We start from the raw sequence: 21,558 nt of genomic DNA on the forward strand, positions 1-21,558 counted from the left end.
AACGAGTTTGGAAGTTTTCCTTCCATTTCTATTTTTTGGAACAGTTTCAGAAGAATAGGTATTAATTCTCTTTAAATGTTTGGTAGAATTCCCCTAGGAAGCCATCTGGCCCTGGGCTTTTGTTTTTTGGGAGATTTTTGATGACTGCTTCAATTTCCTTAGTGGTTATAGGTCTGTTCAGGTTTTCTATTTCTTCCTGGTTCAGTTTTGGTAGTTGATGCACCTCTAGGAATGCATCCATTTCTTCCAGATTATCTAATTTGCTGGCATATAGTTGCTCATAATATGTTCTTATAATTGTTTGTATTTCTTTGGTGTTGGTTGTGATCTCTCCTCTTTCATTCATGATTTTATTTATTTGGGTCATTTCTCTTTTCTTTTTGATAAGTCTGGCCAGCGTTTTATCAATCTTGTTAATTCTTTCAAAGAGCCAGCTCCTAGTTTCGTTGATCTGTTCTACTGTTCTTTTGGTTTCTATTTCATTGATTTCTGTTCTGATCTTTATTATTTCTCTTCTCCTGCTGGGTTTAGGCTTTATTTGCTGTTCTTTCTCCAGCTCCTTTAGGTGTAGGGTTAGGTTATGTATTTGAGACCTTTCTTGTTTCTTGAGAAAGGCTTGTACCAGGCACCAGAAATATAGAAAGACCTAAGACAGTTTCTTCTCTGTCCCCTTCACTCATATTTTATTGGGGGAGTCAAGTTTAGAAAAGTATATGAATAAAAACAAGGGAATCCTCTTAGGACTGCCTTTGCTGTATCCCAAAGATTTTGAACAGTTGTGTTTTCATTTTCATTTGTTTCCATGAGTTTTTTAAATTCTCCTTTAATTTCCTGGCTGACCCATTCATTCTTTAGTAGGATGCTCTTTAGCCTCCATGTATTTGAGTTCTTTCTGACTTTCCTCTTGTGATTGAGTTCTAGTTTCAAAGCACTGTGGTCTGGAAATAGGCAGGGAATGATCCCAATCTTTGGTACTGGTTGAGACCTGATTTGTGATCTAGGATGTGATCTATTCTGGACAATGTTCGATGGGCACTAGAGAAGAATGTTTATTCTATTGCTTTGGGATGGAATGTTCTGAATATATCTGTGAAGTCCATTTGGTCCAGTGTGTCATTTAAAGTCTTTATTTCCTTGTTGATCTTTTGCTTAGATGATCTGTCCATTTCAGTGAGGGGGGTGTTAAAGTACCCTACTATTATTGTACTGTTGTCAATGTGTTTCTTTGATTTTGTTATTAATTGCCTTATATAATTGGCTGCTCCTATGTTAGGGGCACAGATATTTATAATTGTTAGATCTTCTTGTTGGATAGACCCTTTAAGTATGATGTAGTGTCCTTCCTCATCTCTTATTATAGTCTTCGGTTTAAAATCTAATTTGTCTGATATAAGGATTGCCACCTCAGCTTTCTTTTGGTGTCCATTAGCATGGTAAATGGTTTTCCACCCCCTCACTTTCAATCTGGAGGTGTCTTTGGGTCTAAAATGAGTCTCTTGCAGACAGCATATTAATGGGTCTTGTTTTTTAATCCAATCTGATAGCCTGTGTCTTTTGATTGGGGCATTTAGCCCATTTACATTCAGGGTAACTATTGAAAGATATGAATTTAGTGCCATCGTATTGCCTGTAAGGTGATTGTTACTGTACATTGTCTGTGTTCCTTTCTGGTCTATGTTACTTTTAGGCTCTCTCTTTGCTTAGAGGACCCCTTTCAATATTTCTTGTAGGGCTGGTTTCGTGTTTGCAAATTCCTTTAGTTTTTGTTTGTCCTGGAAGCTTTTTATCTCTCCTTCTATTTTCAATGACAGCCTAGAGACTATGGACTCTGAGAAACAAACTGAGGGTTCTAGAGGGGAGGGGGGTAGGGGGATGGGTTAGCCCGGTGATGGGTATGGAAGAGGGACATATTGAATGGAGCACTGGGTGTTATACACAAACAATGAATCTTGGAACACTACATCAAAAACTAATGATGTAATGTATGGTGATTAACATAACATAATAAAATAAAATAAAAAAAAGAAGAGTATGTGCTGATCAATGGTATATGCATTATTTCTCAAGGTATGTTTCTAGTAACTCAGTCCTGTGAAATGCTTGGAGAAAAAAAATGCACTCCATTGTCAAAAAGGACTGGGAGGGTCAGTCGGTAAAGCGTCTGACTCTTGATCATGATATCAGGGTTGTTAAGATCCAGCCGAGCAGTGTGAGGCTCCATGCTCAGCAGGGAGTCTGCTTGAGATTCCTTCCCTCTGCTCTCTCTCTCTCCCTCTCTCTTTCTCTCTCATAAATAATCTCTAAAAAAAAAAAAGAAAAGAAAAGAAAAAAGGACTGGAAAATGCTATATATCAAGTGGCTCTTTAAAAGTTCTCAATCCAGATTAAACTATTAGGGGCCCCAAGAAATCCTGAAGTAAAGAGAATAATTTGACTGTTTAATTCAGTATTTCCCTAATTCATTTGACCATGGTAACTTTTTTTTCCTCAGAAAACACTACTACGGTAGTCCCAGAGTTAGAAGTAACACACTTCAGGAAAGGCCAGTACAGAGTAAGTGCTGAAGAATTTAGGAATGACACCACTCGCAGTTGGGAAAAACCATTATGAAAATGTAGTATTTTGAGTTAGATCTTGAAGACTGAGGTGAGGATGAGAAGGGGAGGCATCCCAGACAATGGGCACATTGTGAGAGGAAAAACAGAGGAGAGAGCATTTGAGGTGTTCAAGGGAGGTTTGGAAGAACCTCTTTGCGGGAAGCAGAAGGTTCCTGCAGGGTAGGAATGAGGAAATGAGAGGTCAACACTATGTAAATGATGCTACATAGAATGATTAGCAAATTATGTATACATTTTCTCTCATATAACCATAATTTCTAAAATGCTTATTTGATCATGAAAGTGACTACTTAATTAAAACTTGAAGGGTCTAGGCCAGTGTTGTCCAATAAAAATAATGAGCTACAAACTACCTTTAAATTTTCTAGCAGTAACATTAAAGTAGTAAAAATAGGTTAACTTAACAATATATTTTATTCAACCCAACATACCCAAAATATTGTCATATTAACATATAATCAACATATAAATTATTTGGATTTTTCTCTTTTTGGCCACATATCTAACATTACAATATTGGCTAGAACAGATCTACCTATTAGGATAAATTAGTTGGATAAAACAGTCAATTTGGATAGTTTTCTAATAACACTGACCATGACTGAAAGTTTTAAACTCTTTAAATTAGTAAGACACATTTGCTTTCTTGGTTTTTGAAATTTGTTTTATTTTTTAGCTGGACTTGATATAGGCAATTTAGGTGTAATTATAGATTAAAAGTGAAAAGCTCTATGTTCTCTCCAAATCAGCTAATTAATGTAAATAAATTACCTTCTTGCTCTCTTTTGGCTCTCTTTGAACTATTAATAAGTCAAGAAAAGTTAGTGGATTCATGACAGTTAAATGCAAAGTCTCTACTATACATGCCAGCTGATTTGTAACCATATACATGTTCTATGAAACTATTTTTCAGGTTTTTAGAATTTTAAATGATTCCTCCTGCTGGTACAATTTCTTCACACTTCATCACATTTCTAAATAAGTGATTGTGTAACTTAAGATTTCATGTCCTGAAGGCATTATACCAATACTTCCAAATGCTTCAACTTAAAATACAAAGCAGTGTTATTCACACTTCCCATTTTTGAATCCACTAAGGCCATTTGGGGGAAGAAAAACTAGAAACCTGCTCTTCTGTTTTTGTTTTCTACAAATTCTCTTTACTGAGAGCTTGTACATTTCTTGCTAAGTTTCCAAAAGCACATTTAATCCCCGTCAGACACTGAGTGAATATGGCACATCCTTTAAATGGAAGCTCTGGAAAATCTGCTGCTTTAAAAAGGGAAGATGAGCGCCTAGGCAACTGCTGTGCTTCTGAGCCCAGAGCTCTTCTTTAAACAACCAATGTGGACACGGAAGAGAAATGGAAAATAGCCAACAGCATAGTCTTTGAAAGTTCATGGCTTTATTCCAGGGTTTCTGAGCATCAGCACTATCAACATATTGGGCCGGATAATTCTTTGTTGTGGGGGGCTGTCCTGTGCACTGTGCCCTGCATCTCCAGCCTCCACTCACCAGATGCTAGCAGCACAACCCCACACCTGCCCTCACCCTGGTCTTGACAAATCAAAAATTTCTCCAGACATTGCCAAATGTCCCCTGGGGTACAAAACTATCCCTGATTGAGAACCACTGTGCTCTTCCAAGTCTAAAAATTATAGATTTAAAATTATACTGGAGCTCTAGCTTCAGAGTACAAACCCATTAATATATTATTATCTACATCTGCTTTTCTTAAGAGCTTGCAACTTTGGAAAATAGATTAGTTTCATATACTATTCTCTTGTGTCCCACCTTCTCAATCTCAATGATCTTGTTTTAGCCTACCCTCTAATTTAAATTTAAATACCCAACCTCATTTTTACCAGGAATTGGTATATCTTCATAATATCATATCGGTATATATATCATTATGATATGTTGACTTTCATATATAATCAATTGCTATGTGCAACAGTGAAAAAAATGTAGCAGCTTAAAACTCCTTAGATGTATTTCAAGGGTGTATATTGAAATTGTTTTTATAATGACCTGTACTCCTTAAATAAACAAGAAGAGCACTAAAACTTCACTACCATCAATTTGGTATTCTTCAGTAGTACCACAAAGAAGATGCAATAATTCATGTTTTAATTAGTACCTAAAACATTTCCAACTACATAAAATACCATGTATGAATAAAACACTTCAATGCAAGATGTATATTTCTTTTCTTTTTTTTTTTTTTTAAAGATTTTATTTTATTTATTTGACAGACAGAGAGAGCAGGAACACAAGCAGGGGGAGTGGGAGAGGGAGAAGCAGGCTTCCCGCCGAGCAGGGAGCCCGATGTGGGACGCGATCCCAGGACCCTGGGATCATGACCTGAGCTGAAGGCAGACGCTTAATGACTGAGCCACCCAGGCGCCCAAGATGTATATTTCTCTATCTCCTTTAAAATAGTTCAGGAATGAAGCATCTTAGAGTACAACCTATTCCTTGTCATATGTAAAATTTGGCTATTTAAGATAGTAAAAACATATTTCATGTTTTCAAGCTTTTACATTTACTTTGAAATGACAGAACAGGCAGGCAGATATATTATGAGGACAAGAACACGGTAATTTCATAGCGACAGCACCTGGAACAATGTATACAAACTATTTGCTCTCTACTACCCTCTGCTGGTTTGTTAGGGAAAAAAAAAAGTAATAGTTTAAAAAAAACCCCAACCTTAAAGAACCCTCCTAATCACTGATAATATCAATAGCTACGATTTATTGGTAGACATTGTAGTAGGCTTAATTCTTTCATTTAACCCTTAATAGTGGCTTGAGGTGGGTATTATGACCTACAACTGATAATTAAGGAAACTGAAGCTCAAAGTGTTGAAGTAACTTGTCCAAACTGATGTACCTGGTAGAAATGGCATTCAAATTCACCTCTTTTTAATGCCAAAGCTCAAGTTCATTGTGTATGTGTTGCTGTTTCCTGGGCAACTCTTAATGAGAGCTGGCCTGACACCATAAGCCTTATAATTCCAGAAGGCTAATGGACTTTTTGGCAAAACAGTCAAGTCTTGTCATATTCTCATTTAATCAAATTCAACTATTCGATTTGAGAGAGAGGGAGAGAGGGAGACTTTTAATAGTGAAGCATTTTCCAGCTTAGGCCTGGGAGTCAATTTAGGCCTAAAAATATAAACAACATGTTGTTTAATATTACTTGTTTTTGAGCTTTATAAAAATGGTATCAAACTGTAAAAAAATTTTTTTTTAAATAGGAGATGTGAATCTGTTATTTTTCTCATTCTCACATCTCACTGAGCTACATGCATTTCTAGTGTTTAGAGATACAAATACTTCTATACGAGGGTTCTAATTATAAGCCAATAAGTCACCTGGTTTTTAACTAACGGAAAGTGACTTGTTCTGATGTTAGAAGGAAATTGGATGAATAGTGAACTTACGAACATTTTAAAGAATTTTCAAAGATAACTTGAATTTTATTATTATTGTTGTTGCTGTTATTTACCTTGCATGCTTTCTTTCAAACTTCAACCCAGCAGACAGTGTGATCATGCCCCTTTTGTATGTATGTACAAGTGTGAAGAGAATAGGGGGTAAGAGGTGATTTTGAGGGGGTATCACTCCATAATTTTTGACAAGAAAAGTGAAGCCAAAACACATATTCTTCAAGGTATCATTTTAAACAGCAAAATAGTATCCTGGTCTTTCAGACCATTGCTGGGCAAAGATGAATATATTTTAGAGGTTCTCAAGATGACTGAGTCAGGGCAACACTGAATGATAAATGTTGTTTTATTTTCAAATAGGAGAGTCCTTCAAAAGAGTCACAGTGAAAAAGATTGTGCTGGTAGCTCAAGCTCAATAATTTATAACTTGAAATTCCCCTTCATTTTGATTATGTGTATTTTGTGAGGAAATAATAAATCTGTGTATTCAACTCAATTACATTAGATTTTAGGTACAAATGGACTGAGATCCATCTACATGTCAAATATTTGAGTGCCTATAAAAGGGGAGACATTGAAAACAGCAAAATTTTTAGCAGGCAGGAGAAATGCAGGCTTATTTCCCTGACTTATTTAATTTCTCTATAAAGCAACTGGTCTCTGAGATTGATGATAATTATTGGCCCTGGCATAAATACCTGTAAAATCTGATTCAGTCAATTACATTCATAAAGTATTATTATATAAAACATATCAATGTGTTGAATTTCAAGTGGAAAACATCTTATTGTCATTTCTGATTTAATACCATGTGAGGTTTTTATTCAAACACTGTGTTTTAATTTCTGGAGTGCAAGTTAGAAATTCTACCAATGAAAAGTTTCTTTGGTTATTCTCTCCTCATCCCACTCCTCTTCCCCAACCTGTTCAAGAGAATGCAAGGCAGCCAGAGACTATATTATTCATAACAGAGGAGAGTACATCCATTGATTTTAAAGTTTCTTTTTAAAAAAAAAAAAGATGTTATTTATTTATCTGAAACAGAGAGAATGAGAGAGACAGACAGCACATGAGAGGGGGGAGGGTCAGAGGGAGAAGCAGGCTCCCTGCCGAGGAGGGAGCCCGATGCGGGACTCGATCCAGGGACTCCAGGATCATGACCTGAGCCGAAAGCAGTCGCTTAACCAACTGAGCCACCCAGGCACCCAATTTTAAAGTTTCTATACGAAGGACATGCATTTGTTAGCTTAAATCAGTGCTTATGCCTTAATTACAACTGTCTTTTTCTAAGTACTATTGACTGAGCCTGGATTCTAGTTATACATGTAAAACATGGGAAATTCATGCATGCTTATGCTGTCCAAGTCCTTAATAATGATGGACTGTTCATCACAGGTACTTTTATTTGCAGTATAAATGCAGAGAATTAATGGGCTTAGGCCAAATGAAGGAAAGATTAGTGATAATAGAATTTTGAACAGAACCCTAATAAATACATTAATTTCTAAGATGTAGAAATTAGATTGTTATTATCTATGACATATATATGTTTGCACCAATGTACCAATAAAAACATCAAAACTGAACCTGAAAAAGGTAACATTTTGCTTTAAGGAAATTTTAAAATTCAGACTTCATGTTTACAAAAAGAAAGTCCCAGAAAAATACAACTTTAAACACATTATCTTATATATCTTAATTAATCTTATATCTTAATTAATTATTTCCATGTATACTGGCTCATTTAATTTCTAAATGCCTTTTGACCCTTATGATGATGTTTTTCCTATAATACTGTTTTAAATGAGCCTATTGTGTATCTTTTGGTTTTGTGAGTACTACTGAATGAGTATATAAATGGTGGTTCACTTCTATCATCAGTGTTTAAATACATCTTTTTTAAAAGATTTATTTATTTGAGAGAGAGAGTGGGGGGGGGCAGAGGAAGAGGGAGACAACCAGGCTCCCCTCTGAGTGGGGACCCTGATTTGAGGCTGGATCCCAGACCCTGAGATCATGACCTGAGCCAAAATCAAGAGTCCGATGCTTAACTGACTGAGCCACCAAGGTGCCCCTAAATATATCTTTAAATAATATTTTAAATTAAAAGACATTGGCCTTATCTCTGCCAGGATATCAGTTTTTACCAAACAACACTGATTCCTTCCTTCCTTTTCTTCTCCCTTCCTCCTTCCCTCTCTCCCTTTCTTATATATAATATCATTCTGGGTATAACATAATTTTCTTTGTTTCTATTTTTCTCTAAGGAAATGAGAGACAGAGAGAGAGAGAGACGGGGGGAGAGAGACATAGAGAAAGAGAGAGAGATTGGTTTAGTTTATGTAGGTATCAAAGGGTATCTCAATACAGAATTGTTCTTCTTTGTGTTCTAAGGGATAAAAAAATCTACAGGTTCTTTTTAAAGGACTGACTGAGATAACACCTCTCAAATTATAAATCTTCTAGATGAAGCTACTTGCTCTTTGCAATTCATAGCATAGTAATTAGGCATGAAATTCCTGACTTCAAATATGTAGTGTTGGGTTTTTTCCCCCCATAATAATTCTTTCTGATAGAGTGGATTCAAATTCATATGCAGAAAACCATTCTTTATGGTGAAGTCATATAAGTTCAAGACAAATTTTATCTCAGGTTTCTTAGGTTTTCTCCTCATTATGGATATGGCAGAGTATTTTTTTTTAAAAAAGAGAGGAAGTCTATGTGAGTGCATATTTCATAAGCTTCTTATTCATTATTCATAGCATTAGAGATAGAAGGAATAGATACACATGGAGAATTCTCTCAGATGTGTCCTCTGAGGAGGACACTCAGCCTAAACCTCAAGGGTCTCTTTCAGTGGGGGCTGGAGGGAAGCTCAAGAAGACAGCAGAGGGCCTTCCTAGATATATTCTTACAGCAATGTTCCGGTGCATTCCTGTTCCACTGGAATTTAATTTTTGGCCACATCGATTAGGCCAACAGCACTTTACCCTAAAATACTTTGAATAATTACAGCATTTGAAAAGTTTCAAACTAGTTTTGTTCTATGTGTTTCAGAAATATGAAAATAAAACAATCTCTCATGTATTTTGGAAGGATTAATGTCATTTATTTTCCTTCTATAAATTGGACTCATTCTTGTTTAGGCCTGTGAGATAATTAATATGCACTGAAGATGGTGTGGGTACTTTATAAATATTTCATCATAAAAATAAGCATACCGTGTTCCTCCTCTGATTGAATTACAAAGGAGTTATTAGTGTAAACCTTTTGAAAAACTCATTTATAAAGTCAAAATGAACTAATAAAGTGGGTGCTAAAATATACTATGTAATTTAAGAAGAGGAATGAAAATTTTTTTCCTTAATATCAGATTATATTTTCCCTGAATCATCTACATAATCTCAGTAATAAATGAAATATTAAAAAGAAAACAAAGAAATAAAAATGAATTTTAGAAGCAACCTTTTCCTGCACCTCACTTCTGCACATACTTGATATAGATTCTCAGTTATTTTCTCAGGAAAACATTTGCTGACATTAATAAATTATCATGTAGTTGATTATCATTATTAGAAAGAACATAACAAACACAAGTAGTTTTAAGGTTGCTGTGCATTTCATAAACTGTAGTTGAGCAACTCAGAATCTGGGGTCTCAATATCAATGGGAATTGCCTAACTCCAAGTTCACGGCACAGCATCAGGTTTTTTACACATAAAATATAAATTAGCAAGAATTCAACTGAAATAGGAAAAGCATAAGTAATTTCTGTATTGAGATTTATAGCTTGATGTCCAGAGGTTGTCTGACTAAAAATGATTTAAATATTTTCTTAATAAATTGAGCTTCGACATGGCACCCAACAGGGAATGGGATTTTTTGTATAATTAAGAATGTGTCAGTTTGGCATTCAGTGGATTGCTTTGGCAGCAGTCAGTTATCAACATTTAAACTGGCTAAGATCCTAGAGTGTACATTGTGGAAAAATCTCTCTCTCTCTCTCTCGTTCTATCTCTCTCTGTTAAGGGAGATAAAAAAAAGAGCAAGAAATATGTATTTGGTTGGAAAGAAGCAAATGGTATACATAAATATGAGTTAAGATTTGAGTTGGAAGCTTTTTAAAGAACTTGAGTCAATAAATGACACCGTTCATAAAACTAAAAGAATTTAAGACACTTTAAAGATACTATCTACAAATTAATCCCTGACAACTTTTCAATTAACAATATGAGACAACTTCATTTTAAATGATTTCTGCAACATTTAAAAATAAGGATTTTTTTTAGTCATTTCTCCTAACATTTAGGCAAATTAATAAACCTTGCATATTCTGCATGATTTCTTAGTTACTTTGAATTTCTTAAATTATTTTGAAATGAATTACAAAGAAATACACATCATATTCCAGGCAAAGCTCCAAATTAATCCATTTTAAAAAACAAAAGAGGAATTAACATAATATATGGGACATAATAGCTTGTTCATACCCATTGCCTGAAGGTTAACCTGGATTATTTTAATGTTAAAATTAATTAGCTGAAGAAGAAAGGAGAAAACTAACTTAGATCAAGCATTAACTGTGCATCCGGCATCATGCTAGACATCTTAACATGCATTATCCCATTAACCCGTCTCAGGGACAGGAGAAGTGTGATAAGCATTGCTGAATAACTCAAACACTACTTTTTATATTTAGTTATAGATATGTTGAGATATAGAAAAGTAAAATTAAACACCCTTTTACACTTTACTTTTCCATACCTGACTCCATATACATCAGCATTTAGATAAAACATCTTGCTTTACATCTTAAAGCTAAATATGTTTTTTTTAAAGATTTTATTTATTTATTTGACATAGAGGGAGAGTGAGCAAGAGAGAGAGAGAGAAAGAGAGAGAGCATGAGCAGGGGGAGGGGCAGAGGCAGAGGGAGAAGCAGGTTCTCCACTGAGTAGGGAGCCTGATGCAGGCTCCATCCCAGGACCCTGAGATCATGACCTGACGGAAGGCAGATGCTTAACCAACTGAGCCCCAATTGAGCCACCCAGGTGCCCCTAAAGCTAAATATGTTTGCCTACCCCTATGAATTTCATTCATCATTCCCTGCAACTCAAGATTGCTGGATTAATCTTGATACCTCCCTACTTCTCTCCTAAGTAGATAACCCACTGTAGTATCTGATATTGTTGTCTGGGGCAGAGGGGAGAGCAGCTGGAAAGGACTCGTAAAAATTATGCAGGGAAATAATTCTTTCTAAGGCAGTGGTTCTGAACCTTGACTAAACCTTAAAATTACCTGGGAAGCTAAAAAATATTGATGCCTGGGACCCATCATCTGATTGTAATGTGAAGCTCAGGTTAGAAAACATTGCTCTTAGTTTCCTTCCACAACAAGGGCACTGTTCTTTTACAATTGCTTTGCTCTTTCACCCATGTGACCTCAAATAAGATGAGTTTGGGGGCACCAGGTGAGTGTGGGGAATTAGGGACATCTCTCTGTTATTAGTTAGCAATGAGATCCCTCGGCTAGTAACATTAATAACCATCACTTTGGGATAGCTTTCTGAACTTCTGCAAAAACAGTATACACCTTAATGGAGAGAAAACTGCCATAGGGCAGCAGGCAACAACACTTTTCCAACCCTTGCTGAGGTGGGAGTTTAACTGGCATCCACTTAATGGCTCCATCCACTCAACATGGATCAGAGCCCCTAAGAAAGGAGCTACATTTAAACCCAGTTTCACCTGCAAGAGTCTCCATCAGGTTGTAAACTAGACTATTAAGTTCATGGCAGCTACTTTTGAAAATCTTCACACTAGATAGTTTAGCAATAAATAATACAGCACTTCTACTTAACGGCAGACAGGACATTTTAGTCCTAATTTGTGCATGTATAAAGTCTCACAGGCTTCAGAAGCATTCGATTTGAACAACCTCTAAACAACTAACAAATCACTCTCAATTTAATTAAAATGCTTCTAGATCAAGAGCATTATTTTTCAGTTACACTCTAAAGCAAAGCCTGCAGTATAAAATTATCGAGTCTGGAATAAACTCTGGATAGAAACTCACTGACACTCAATTACTCACTCAACAGCTATCTAGTTGGCAAGTGTGGGAATGGCCAAATGCCACTGTAGTTAGCAGTTCTCTCCTTGTCAACCACATCAGAGATACTCGTAGTGAATAACACAGAAGTATGGCTTTATATGGCTTGATAAAAGGAATGCTACCTTCTACCAAAATGACAAATTAAATTTTTATAATACATGATTTGTAATTTTTTTTGCAGTAATCATAAATCAAGATATAAATCTTTGCTGTTTAAATGCTCACTTGGAAACTTAAATTTCCTCCAGATGCCTTCCACCTCCAAAACTAGGCTTTTCTGGAAAAATCAGTGACATTTTATAAAATGTGGTTTAGCTAACCACATCTTCCTTAATTTTTATGACAACTCTCTGACAAAAATATAACCCCTTCGCAAAACCAATATTCCTCCCTCATCACCAAAAGCAAACTTACCTACTGAGAAGGGGAAGTAATAAAAAAAATCACTGGCTCAGGCAAATATAAAGAGCTATATCAGGCTTCAGTTCTGGAGCCAATGGTTGGAGACTTGTTTAAATGAATGCAAGAATTAAAATGACTGTAGCTACCCCCTAAAGGGAAACTAGAGACTGACAGGTGGTGCTTCTGGTCACCTCCCTTTGTTCTAGGCAGATGCTAATGCTAAAGTTGCACTTTATATTCCTGCTTATTCAGGGAATGCCAATGTAGTCTGACAAAGATTCCAGTTTAAATATCCTGAGGAGGAAAAATAAGTCCCAGAGATGGAACCTCCCTTGTGGACTAGTAAATCTGAACAGTTGGAAATCTGGGGTAACATGAACGTTACCTCATCTCCTTAAAAGATATACTGGGGACATTGAGAAAAGAAATTTTCCACTTTTTGTAAATGTCCACTAAGGAAGCAAAGGATGTGCCTTTGAATTTTTTTACCTCTTTCCTCTCCTTGGTGTGCAAAATTTTTACTGGCAGATAAAAGCAGGTAGTGTAAAAAGAAAAACTCCTTAGGGCAGTGAAATATAGATCAAGGCATAGCATAATGGATAAAAAAAGGTTTTAAGAAAGTTAAGGCCATGAAGAGGAAACAAAACCTAACAATGTAACTTATTCATGAATGTGTTAACATATGTTTAAAGTAAGAAGTTTAATTTCAAATCATTTTTAATGCTGTTTTTCATTTTACTGGAGGAATATAAAGCAAATCAACGAGAAAGCATTATTATTATAATAGGGCCTAAGAAAAGCCAAAATGAAGAGTGTTGGGAAGACAAATAGAAATTGACAACTGTTAAATATTACCGATGTTGGTATATCTTAATGAATAAGGAAGTGTAGGAGCAAAATGATGAAAATTCCCAAGCTGTATTTCAAATGGGTTAAAAACAAATATTTGCTACTTCAGCCTCCACGTTGCACATTATTCAAATACACAAACTTGTCGTGTGTGCAAATTTTCTTGCTAAGCTGATTATAAAGTTGAACAATACATTAATTTCTAATCCTTATTTGTATTCTTATAAGTCATTAATTGGGACAAACATCAATTCCCCCCCCCCCCCACCCCCGCTCTATCTGACCCTGTAGTGGGGCCACAGAGGGAAGAGCCAATTTCAGCACCATGGACAAAGGACCCAAAGCACTCAGCCTTACTCTTGGGACCTACAGGAAACGTTCCCCTTAGGTTAAAATGTAAGAAATAACTTTATAGTAGCCATCTTCCATCTTAATATGTTTTAAGGATCAAATGAATACAAAAGAATGTTCAGCTAGATAATATAAAGTTGATACTTTCAAACCCCTTCTATCTTATGGAAAAACATAATGGCCTTCCTAAAGACATGCATCACTGTGATAAATGCATTTAAGTGTCATTAGGTTTAATGGCTCCTACTCACTCAGACTATTATACTTTACCTTTTAGAGTTAACTTAATGCGTATTAATGGTGTGAAATTGAAGAAATTATGAATTGAGTTTCCCTGGGCACAGGTTAAACCAAGGAAGAAGGGAGAGGACAGGTTAATATTACCTTCTACCCCATTCTTCATTTGTACTACAAAAGATGTCAGCTATGCCCTTGGGAAAGAAATGCTCACTATTAGTAAGTTGAACTTAAACTGACTTTTATGGTTTTAAACTCAGGTAACTGTCTTTGGTTGGGTCACCAACGGTTTGCAGTTTTCTTCAGGGAATAAGAAAATATGTGCACTTCTGCGATTAAGTTAATATTTTATTCCATAGTTTCAGACAAGTAGATAACTTGTCATTTTCTTCCCCTTCTGTATTCATCTTACAAATTCAACTTAGGAGTGTTTTTTCAGGATATTTTTGTATGTATTTTTATATATACATTATTTTGTAATCTCACCATGCATCACACAAAATAATGGTGTTTAATTAATTTAAAACCCGAGTTAGATATTATGATAACAAGTACTATTATTAATGTGAAAAATTGAAAAATCCACAGCTCTGGTCCCAGGAACATCTGATACAGCAAAACTATGGTTCATAATATCAGGAAGATCAGAATCTAATTTTGAACTCTGACTTCCAAAAATATTAAGAATGAAAACAATATTCATCATTTCAATTATGCTTGGAGAAAGAAAAGTATAAAATCACTACTTATTGGAGTTCATTTATTAATAATGGGTGACTAAGAGAAGACAGAACTTTGTACCTACTCTTCTACTTCTCTATCATGCAAAATGATCTCCAAACTAAAAAGGATAGAATAAAACTTGGCAAAGGAGACCAAAGCTCAGGCCAAGTGATGTTACTAGTTTCTCTGAAGGTATTTAGTTCATTTGACAGACAAATTATGTCCTAGGCTTTATAATCTTACTTTTTACAAACAGGATTATGATAACACTATTAATGTCTTTCAAGAATCTTGGAGATAAGGAGAGATGCCAAAAGGGTACAAATCTAGAAAAGAAGCATATAGTTCTGAGTTTCAAAAATTAAAGAGTCTCTAAAACATTGGTGAGACTGAATGAAATATCAGGCAATATTCTGGCAAAAATTAATAAAAAGGTGGTCTGTGAGCTCTTAGGACAGCAAATATATTACTTAGAAATCAGCTTGGGCTCCAAAGTGGGGCAAGCCTAGCTTCATTTTTTTTTGTTTTTGTTTTGTTTTGTTTTGTTTTGATGGGGTTAAGACTAGTAAACCTGAGAAATAGTTAGGACAGAAGTCACAAACTTAGAAGCTTATTTCGTCAAAGTAATTAACATAAATAAACTAAATGGCCCAGTGTACTATCAAGTAGAATGGTAATGGTCACTGTGAAGAAAAGAAATTGTGCTCAGCTACCACTACTCAACTCTAACTTTATTATTTATTTTCCAGGGAAAACAGAAATATGGGATTTCTTTGTACATCCTCTTGATTAAGAAAAATTCTAACTGCAACTTTTTATTAGTGAATACTCCCCTGGTTTTTAAAACAAAACGAAATGTATCTGCAGACTGAATCTGGCCCATAAACTGCCAACTTGGGACACGTGGCAAAACATATGGACCTCAGTGAGGAATCTGGCAAGGTTTTGCATGATATCATTATTAAGAATTTCTGGATGGGTGACAATAAAGACATTCCAATTAGTTGAGTTCAAATTTAATCTCAATATAAGGATAATTAGATCTTCCCAAGGATGAAATGGACGGCCCTTATCCTAGAAGAATTCACCTTAACCACAATTTGGCAATTCACACGATCATATGGAAAAATAACCTAGAGATGAATTTTGAATTTAATGCTAATAATTTCTCATAAATGTAAATATGCTTATGTGTATATATACATGTATTCTTTTATTCACTCATTCGTTTGAAAATATTTATTAAAAACCTAATATTGCCAAGCATTGCTCTAGGTGCTGGGAATACAATAGAAACAAAAATCTCTGTTCTGGGGAGTTTGCATTCTATATTTGTCCCAGTATGGACATTATATTATATAAGCACTCTATAAATGTGTGCTCTTTGTGGACTAACTTTATTTCATTTTATTTTTTAAGATTTTATTTATTTATTTGAGAGAGAGAAAGAGTGAGAGAGAGAGCCCAAGAGGGGATAGGGTCAGAGGGAGAAGCAGACTCCCTGCTGAGCAGGGAGCCTGACGTGGGACTCGATCCCGGAACTCTGGGATCATGACCTGAGCCGAAGGCAGTCGCTTAACCAACTGAGTCACCCAGGCACCCTGTGGGCTAACTTTATACTGGAGTTTTCCTATGCATTCAGCATAGGACATGAAGTTACTTTGGGTGAACAGCACATTACACTGTGACAAATAGGTATTGTTACCTAATGCATTTATTCATTCATTTACATTTTCTTTCTAAAATATTCATTACACAATTGACACTTTGCTGGGGCAAAATGCTAAACCAGATGGAATACAGAGTCAATAGGTATGTATATATACATAGTTGTATTCCACATTCACCAACATGTTGAATACTTTGCTGACTCAGCAGCCCCAACGTCCTACATTATCTTTGATTAGCTTTTCATAAACTTAAATAAGTTAAAGAGGATGAAATCATCTGTCACCTGGCAGTGATTGTTCCAACAACAGTATCATCCTCCTTGAGGAAAAACATCTTGTCTTTGTTTTTAAATCTCTTCATGCTGTGGCCGACTGTAATTCCAAAATGAGGTGGTCTAGTGATAGACCTATGAATGATTCTGTTCTAATCCAACCTCTTGCTTTTCTATTTGTATTGATAAGAGGATAAAGAAAATATTTTTTTAAAGATTTTTCTTTTAAAGTAATCTCTACACCCAATGTGGGGCTTGAACCTACAACCCTGAGATCAAGAGTCACGTGCTCCACCTACTGAGCCAACCAGACACCCCAAGAAAATATTTTTTTAAATTACCATGTATTAAAAATAATCTGATTTGATTTTGTAAATAACTTAGATTTTTTTGAAACAAAGGGTCAGAAATAACTGGGGGATTTAGGTTGTGACTCAGTTAATTTCCCCTTATATCAGTTCAGTCATAGTAAAAAAATGAACTTTTTTTTTCTCTCAAATATGGATTTTGTGGTAGGTAAGGTCTAGGAAGATATTTTTCAACTGTCCATGAGGCATGCTAATATTTCTTGAGAAACAAAGTTAAAAACAAAGCAACCAATCCTTTTAATGCTTGCAAATAGATTCTTTAAATAAAAAGGAATCACAGCTCTGAAGAATGCCTTTGTAAACCACATGTTGTTACAGTAAATGTTTGTCTTTTCCTTTTTTTTCTTTAAGATTTTAGTTTTAAGTAATCTCTACATTCAACGGGGGGCTCAAACCCACAACCCAGAAATCAAGAGCTGCATGCTCCACCAACTCAGCCAGCCAGGCGCTCCTGTCTTCTCTTTTGATGAGTGGATATTCTCACTTAAGTTTGATGGCTGTAAAAGTTCATTTTGGAACCAGCAGAAGCCCAAGGAGTTAAAGCTCCTTGAAAGCATTTTTAGGAATGCTGTTTTGGTCCTTTCATACTCATCCACCCTTCTTTTCTCATATGGTTTTTAGAATTCACTTGAAGAATGCAAAGGTTTTCTCATCCATGATGTTTTTCAAGGGGATTTCTATGCCAAATCAAATGCCTTATAGTTCAAGTAAACTGAGTTAACCTACTCTGAGAGAGACTGAAAAAGCCCACATTCATATGACTTGGTGATTAAGCCTGAGAGACAACTTGTAAAGTCATTACCATAAATTATAGAAAGAAAAACCAAATATTGCTTTTAGTTTCTACAGAGCTTTATAAATATACTTGCTGAGATGCTCCACTCCAATGAAGAATGAGAGTACTTTTAGGAATAGTATATAATTTAAAAAGCTTAATGAAAATTGTTTATTTTCTAGAAGGGATAATAGGCCATTTTTGAAATGGCTCCTAGGATATGGAAGCAACCTAGTTCTCTCTCCATTATACCACTGATCACGAGCTGCTCTGTGGAGCTGGGCTTGCCTCCCTCACTACCACCTGGGCGCCTCCTGAAGCTTTGCCATTGTACAGCACTCCTGCGTCCTGAGGTGTACCACTGGTAGTACCAGGATGATGGCTAGGTCTCTTTCAAATCTTTACATTTATTTGTACGTGTTGGAAGAAATATAACTAACACATAAAACTTGGTATTTCGTGGATATTATTCCCTAGATGAAGGCTAAGTAAAAAAAAAAAAAATAGTGTGTCAATATAAATTTTGGTAAATTAAGTAAATAGTAGTACAATTTGTATTTAGAAATGGTAGAAATTGTGAAGTGTACTAGAGTAACTGAAGTTCTGGAAATATTTCCTCCTCTCACGGAGAATGATATTTCTTTCTTTTTTTTTTTAAGATTTATTTATTTATTTGAGAGAGAGAGAGCACGAGTGAGCATGCACAGAGGGAGGGGCAGAGGGAGGGACAGAGAGAAAATCTCAAGCACACTCCCCTCTGAGCCCTATGCAGGGCTCGATCTCACCACCTGAGATCATGACCTGAGCTGAAATCAAGAGTCAGTCGCTCAACCAAGTGAGCTACTCAGGCACCTCAGAGAATGATATTTCTTTGGTCGGAAGTGTGTATACAAGAAACTTCCTTTCCTTTGCCATGATCTACAAGGACCTCAGTCTACAGGACCACCAAAGCTTTAGTTTTCCATCTCCTTTGGAATGTGTTCTAGGGCTTCTGCCATTGGTGGCGAACCCCATAAGAGAAACCTCACCCTGGAATTGATGAGGGAGCTCTAAAAATCCACAAAAAAACTTTTCAAATATTTTAATAAATTTACATTCCTAAATTCTCATAAAGAAAAAAGTCATTACGACTAACAGTTTCTTTCTAAAGGAAGCCTATGTCCTCCCATCACTTCTGCGTAGTGATTATCTATCCATTTAATCACCTGAAACACAGAAAACATCCTTCTAAGAAGAGGAAAGACCAACTGTAGACCTAAGACCTCAGTATTTTCATGCAAGGAAAAAAAAAGGAAAGAAAAACACCTGACTGTTATTTTAGCACAATAACTAAAGGAGACACTTTCTTCTATTTTCCAAAATTTTAAATAAATTACCTTAAATTGCTATCTCTTGCTAAGATGCTGTTTCGTATCTCCAGGATATACTGATATCCTAGCATGAGCAGATACACCTTAGGAGTGCACATGTTTTTTAAAATATCAAATGAACAAATATGCAGGCATTAGTTTGTATGACATACTTAAAATAGCATATACAGCAAAGCAAGGTATTTTGTGTACAACTCAGAGTTAGCAAAATAATCAGTTGGATTTTGAAGTACTTACAAAATTACTTTAAAAAGAGACTTTTTATTTTGAGATAATTATAGATTCATAGGAAGTTGCTAAGATAGTATAGAAGTCCATATATCCTTCACCCAGTTTCCCCCAATGACTGTATTTTACATAACTACAGTATAATATGAAATCTAGTAGGCTGACATTAGTCCAATGTGTGTGCATAACTCTGATATTTTATCACATGTGCAGATTCATATAACTATCATCACAGTCAAGATACACAGCTATTCCATCATCCCAAAGATCTCCTTCATGACACCTCTTTATAATCACAGACCTCTTCACCCCATCTCTAAGACCTGCCAATCACTAGTTTGTAAAATTACTCATTTATGCTTAGCTCTTACATATTTTTACTAAAATATGGGAAAACCACAGGGCTAGGTGTTAGGAGGTGGCTGGTTCTAAGTTTGCCTCTGGCTAATTCATGTCCTTGGACAACTCACTCTCTACAGTCTCAGTAACTCATCTGTAAAAATGAAGGTTTGGACTCTAATTTTTTTTTTTTTTTTTTAGGGTACCAGCATTTAAGAACTCCTGTAATTGTTGTTCTCAATCATGATATTACTTTAAAGATTATTAAATGCAAAGCAAGTTAAGAAAGTATGATTTAAATATGTGGAGATCAATAAGGATTGAATATATTTAAATGTATTCTGCATTAAAATAGTGTCATTGTCAAACAATTTAAGTAACCAAAAGCTGCATTATGAAAATATATTGCTGCTCTAAAATCTGAAGCAAATAAAAACATGATCTGACTTGGACCCATCTCTCAAGGGCACAGGGGCTACTGTTCTTCCAAATGTACAGGTGGAGAAAACTTGGCACTAAGATTACTTGACTCCCTTTGCTCCCAAGGGCACCCTTTGGAGAAGATGAAGCAAACATCCCTAAAATGTGCTTAGCCATGCATCTGGGTGGGCAGTGCTGCAGCAGAAACTTTAAGTTGAAGATTCTGGACCTTGGGGTTCACATTTGGCCCTTTTCGGAGAAAGGAGATTGAGACACAAGCAGCTCTTTGCTTCTGCTGCCCTGGGTCTGGGGTCAGGGCCAGAGGACCTGCAAAGAACTTAGCAGTGGAGTTTCCTGCTTTCTTAGAGATCACTCCTTCCTTGCTCCACACTATAGAACAGGATAAAAACAACAGGAAAAGCAGTTTTTCCCAAGTGACTCCTTCCATTTAAAGCTTTAAGAATCTCTTCCCATGCACCATTTTAAGCTTACCGATCTCTCTGTCTACAATTTATTCATCTTAAATCGCACCTGTCGATGCCACCCTGTTTGAGGACGTTTTGAGCGCATGAGCTGAGCCCTTCAACAACATACTGAAGAAAATTCGGTCCTCCCTCTTCACCTCGAATAATCTGTATGAAAAATCCCCAAGGAAGCAGAAACTTGAAAAGTGTCGTCTGGGGACTTTGGGCCATCCACGTCTTTGGAGAGATCTACCGAGGCTGGCTTTCTTTTTCGGTAACACCAATTCTTTACCGAACCTTCCTTATCAAAAGGCACCATTTCCAAGCTCAACGCCCGAGGACAGTAAGTAAAGGGAGATCCAAACCTATGGCCTGGTCAGCCTTGCCTGCTGTGACAAGGAGTCTAGCCCACCCACCTCAATGACCAATCAACCGGGGACACTGTCACCTCTATTCTTCTGCCGAGAGTCCCCATTTTCCACGACCTCCTTCTGTGGGCCCCCGAGCATCCTGACACACCACCTCACCCACGCTGGTCTGGAGTATCCTTCTCCGCTCTCCTTGGACCCAGGAGAGCTGGTCGCCCTCCTGTGCCCGCGGGTTCTGACGCCGGACCCCGCACAGACGCCCGCTCTTACCCTCTCTCTCCCAGAAGGGGCCCATCGCGCCATCCAGGAGGAGGCGTCCGCGCGCGCCCGGGAGGCCGGGGCCCGGCTGGGCCGGGGTCGGGTGCGCACGCGACCCGGCTGCGGCGCGGGCGGGCGCTCAGGCTCCGGGAGCCAGGCCCGGCCCGCTCCGCCCGCGCCAGCCCGGGCGGGACACGTGGTGCTCTGGCCGCCCGCGCTCTCTGTGCCCGCGGCCTCCGGGCCTCAGCAGCCCGCTCGGCCGCCGCGGCAGCGGCGCAC

At 36.8% G+C, this 21,558-nt stretch overlaps 1 protein-coding gene across 1 annotated transcript in view; it reads right to left on the reverse strand.

Moving 5' to 3' along the window:
- The window catches only part of SYBU (syntabulin), a 114,260-nt gene extending 92,902 nt beyond the window's left edge, over positions 1–21,358 (reverse strand). The window contains exon 1 of the mRNA XM_035011774.1: positions 21,292–21,358. Within this exon, the coding sequence (XP_034867665.1) occupies positions 21,292–21,324 (33 nt within the window). The 5' untranslated portion in view covers positions 21,325–21,358. The remainder of the gene's footprint in view (positions 1–21,291) is intronic.
- Positions 21,359–21,558: the final 200 nt, after the last annotated feature.

The sequence above is a fragment of the Mirounga leonina genome, unplaced genomic scaffold (assembly GCF_011800145.1).
Source record: "Mirounga leonina isolate KUSES-001 unplaced genomic scaffold, KU_Mleo_1.0 Mir_165, whole genome shotgun sequence".
Classification (NCBI taxonomy): Eukaryota; Metazoa; Chordata; class Mammalia; order Carnivora; family Phocidae; genus Mirounga; species Mirounga leonina.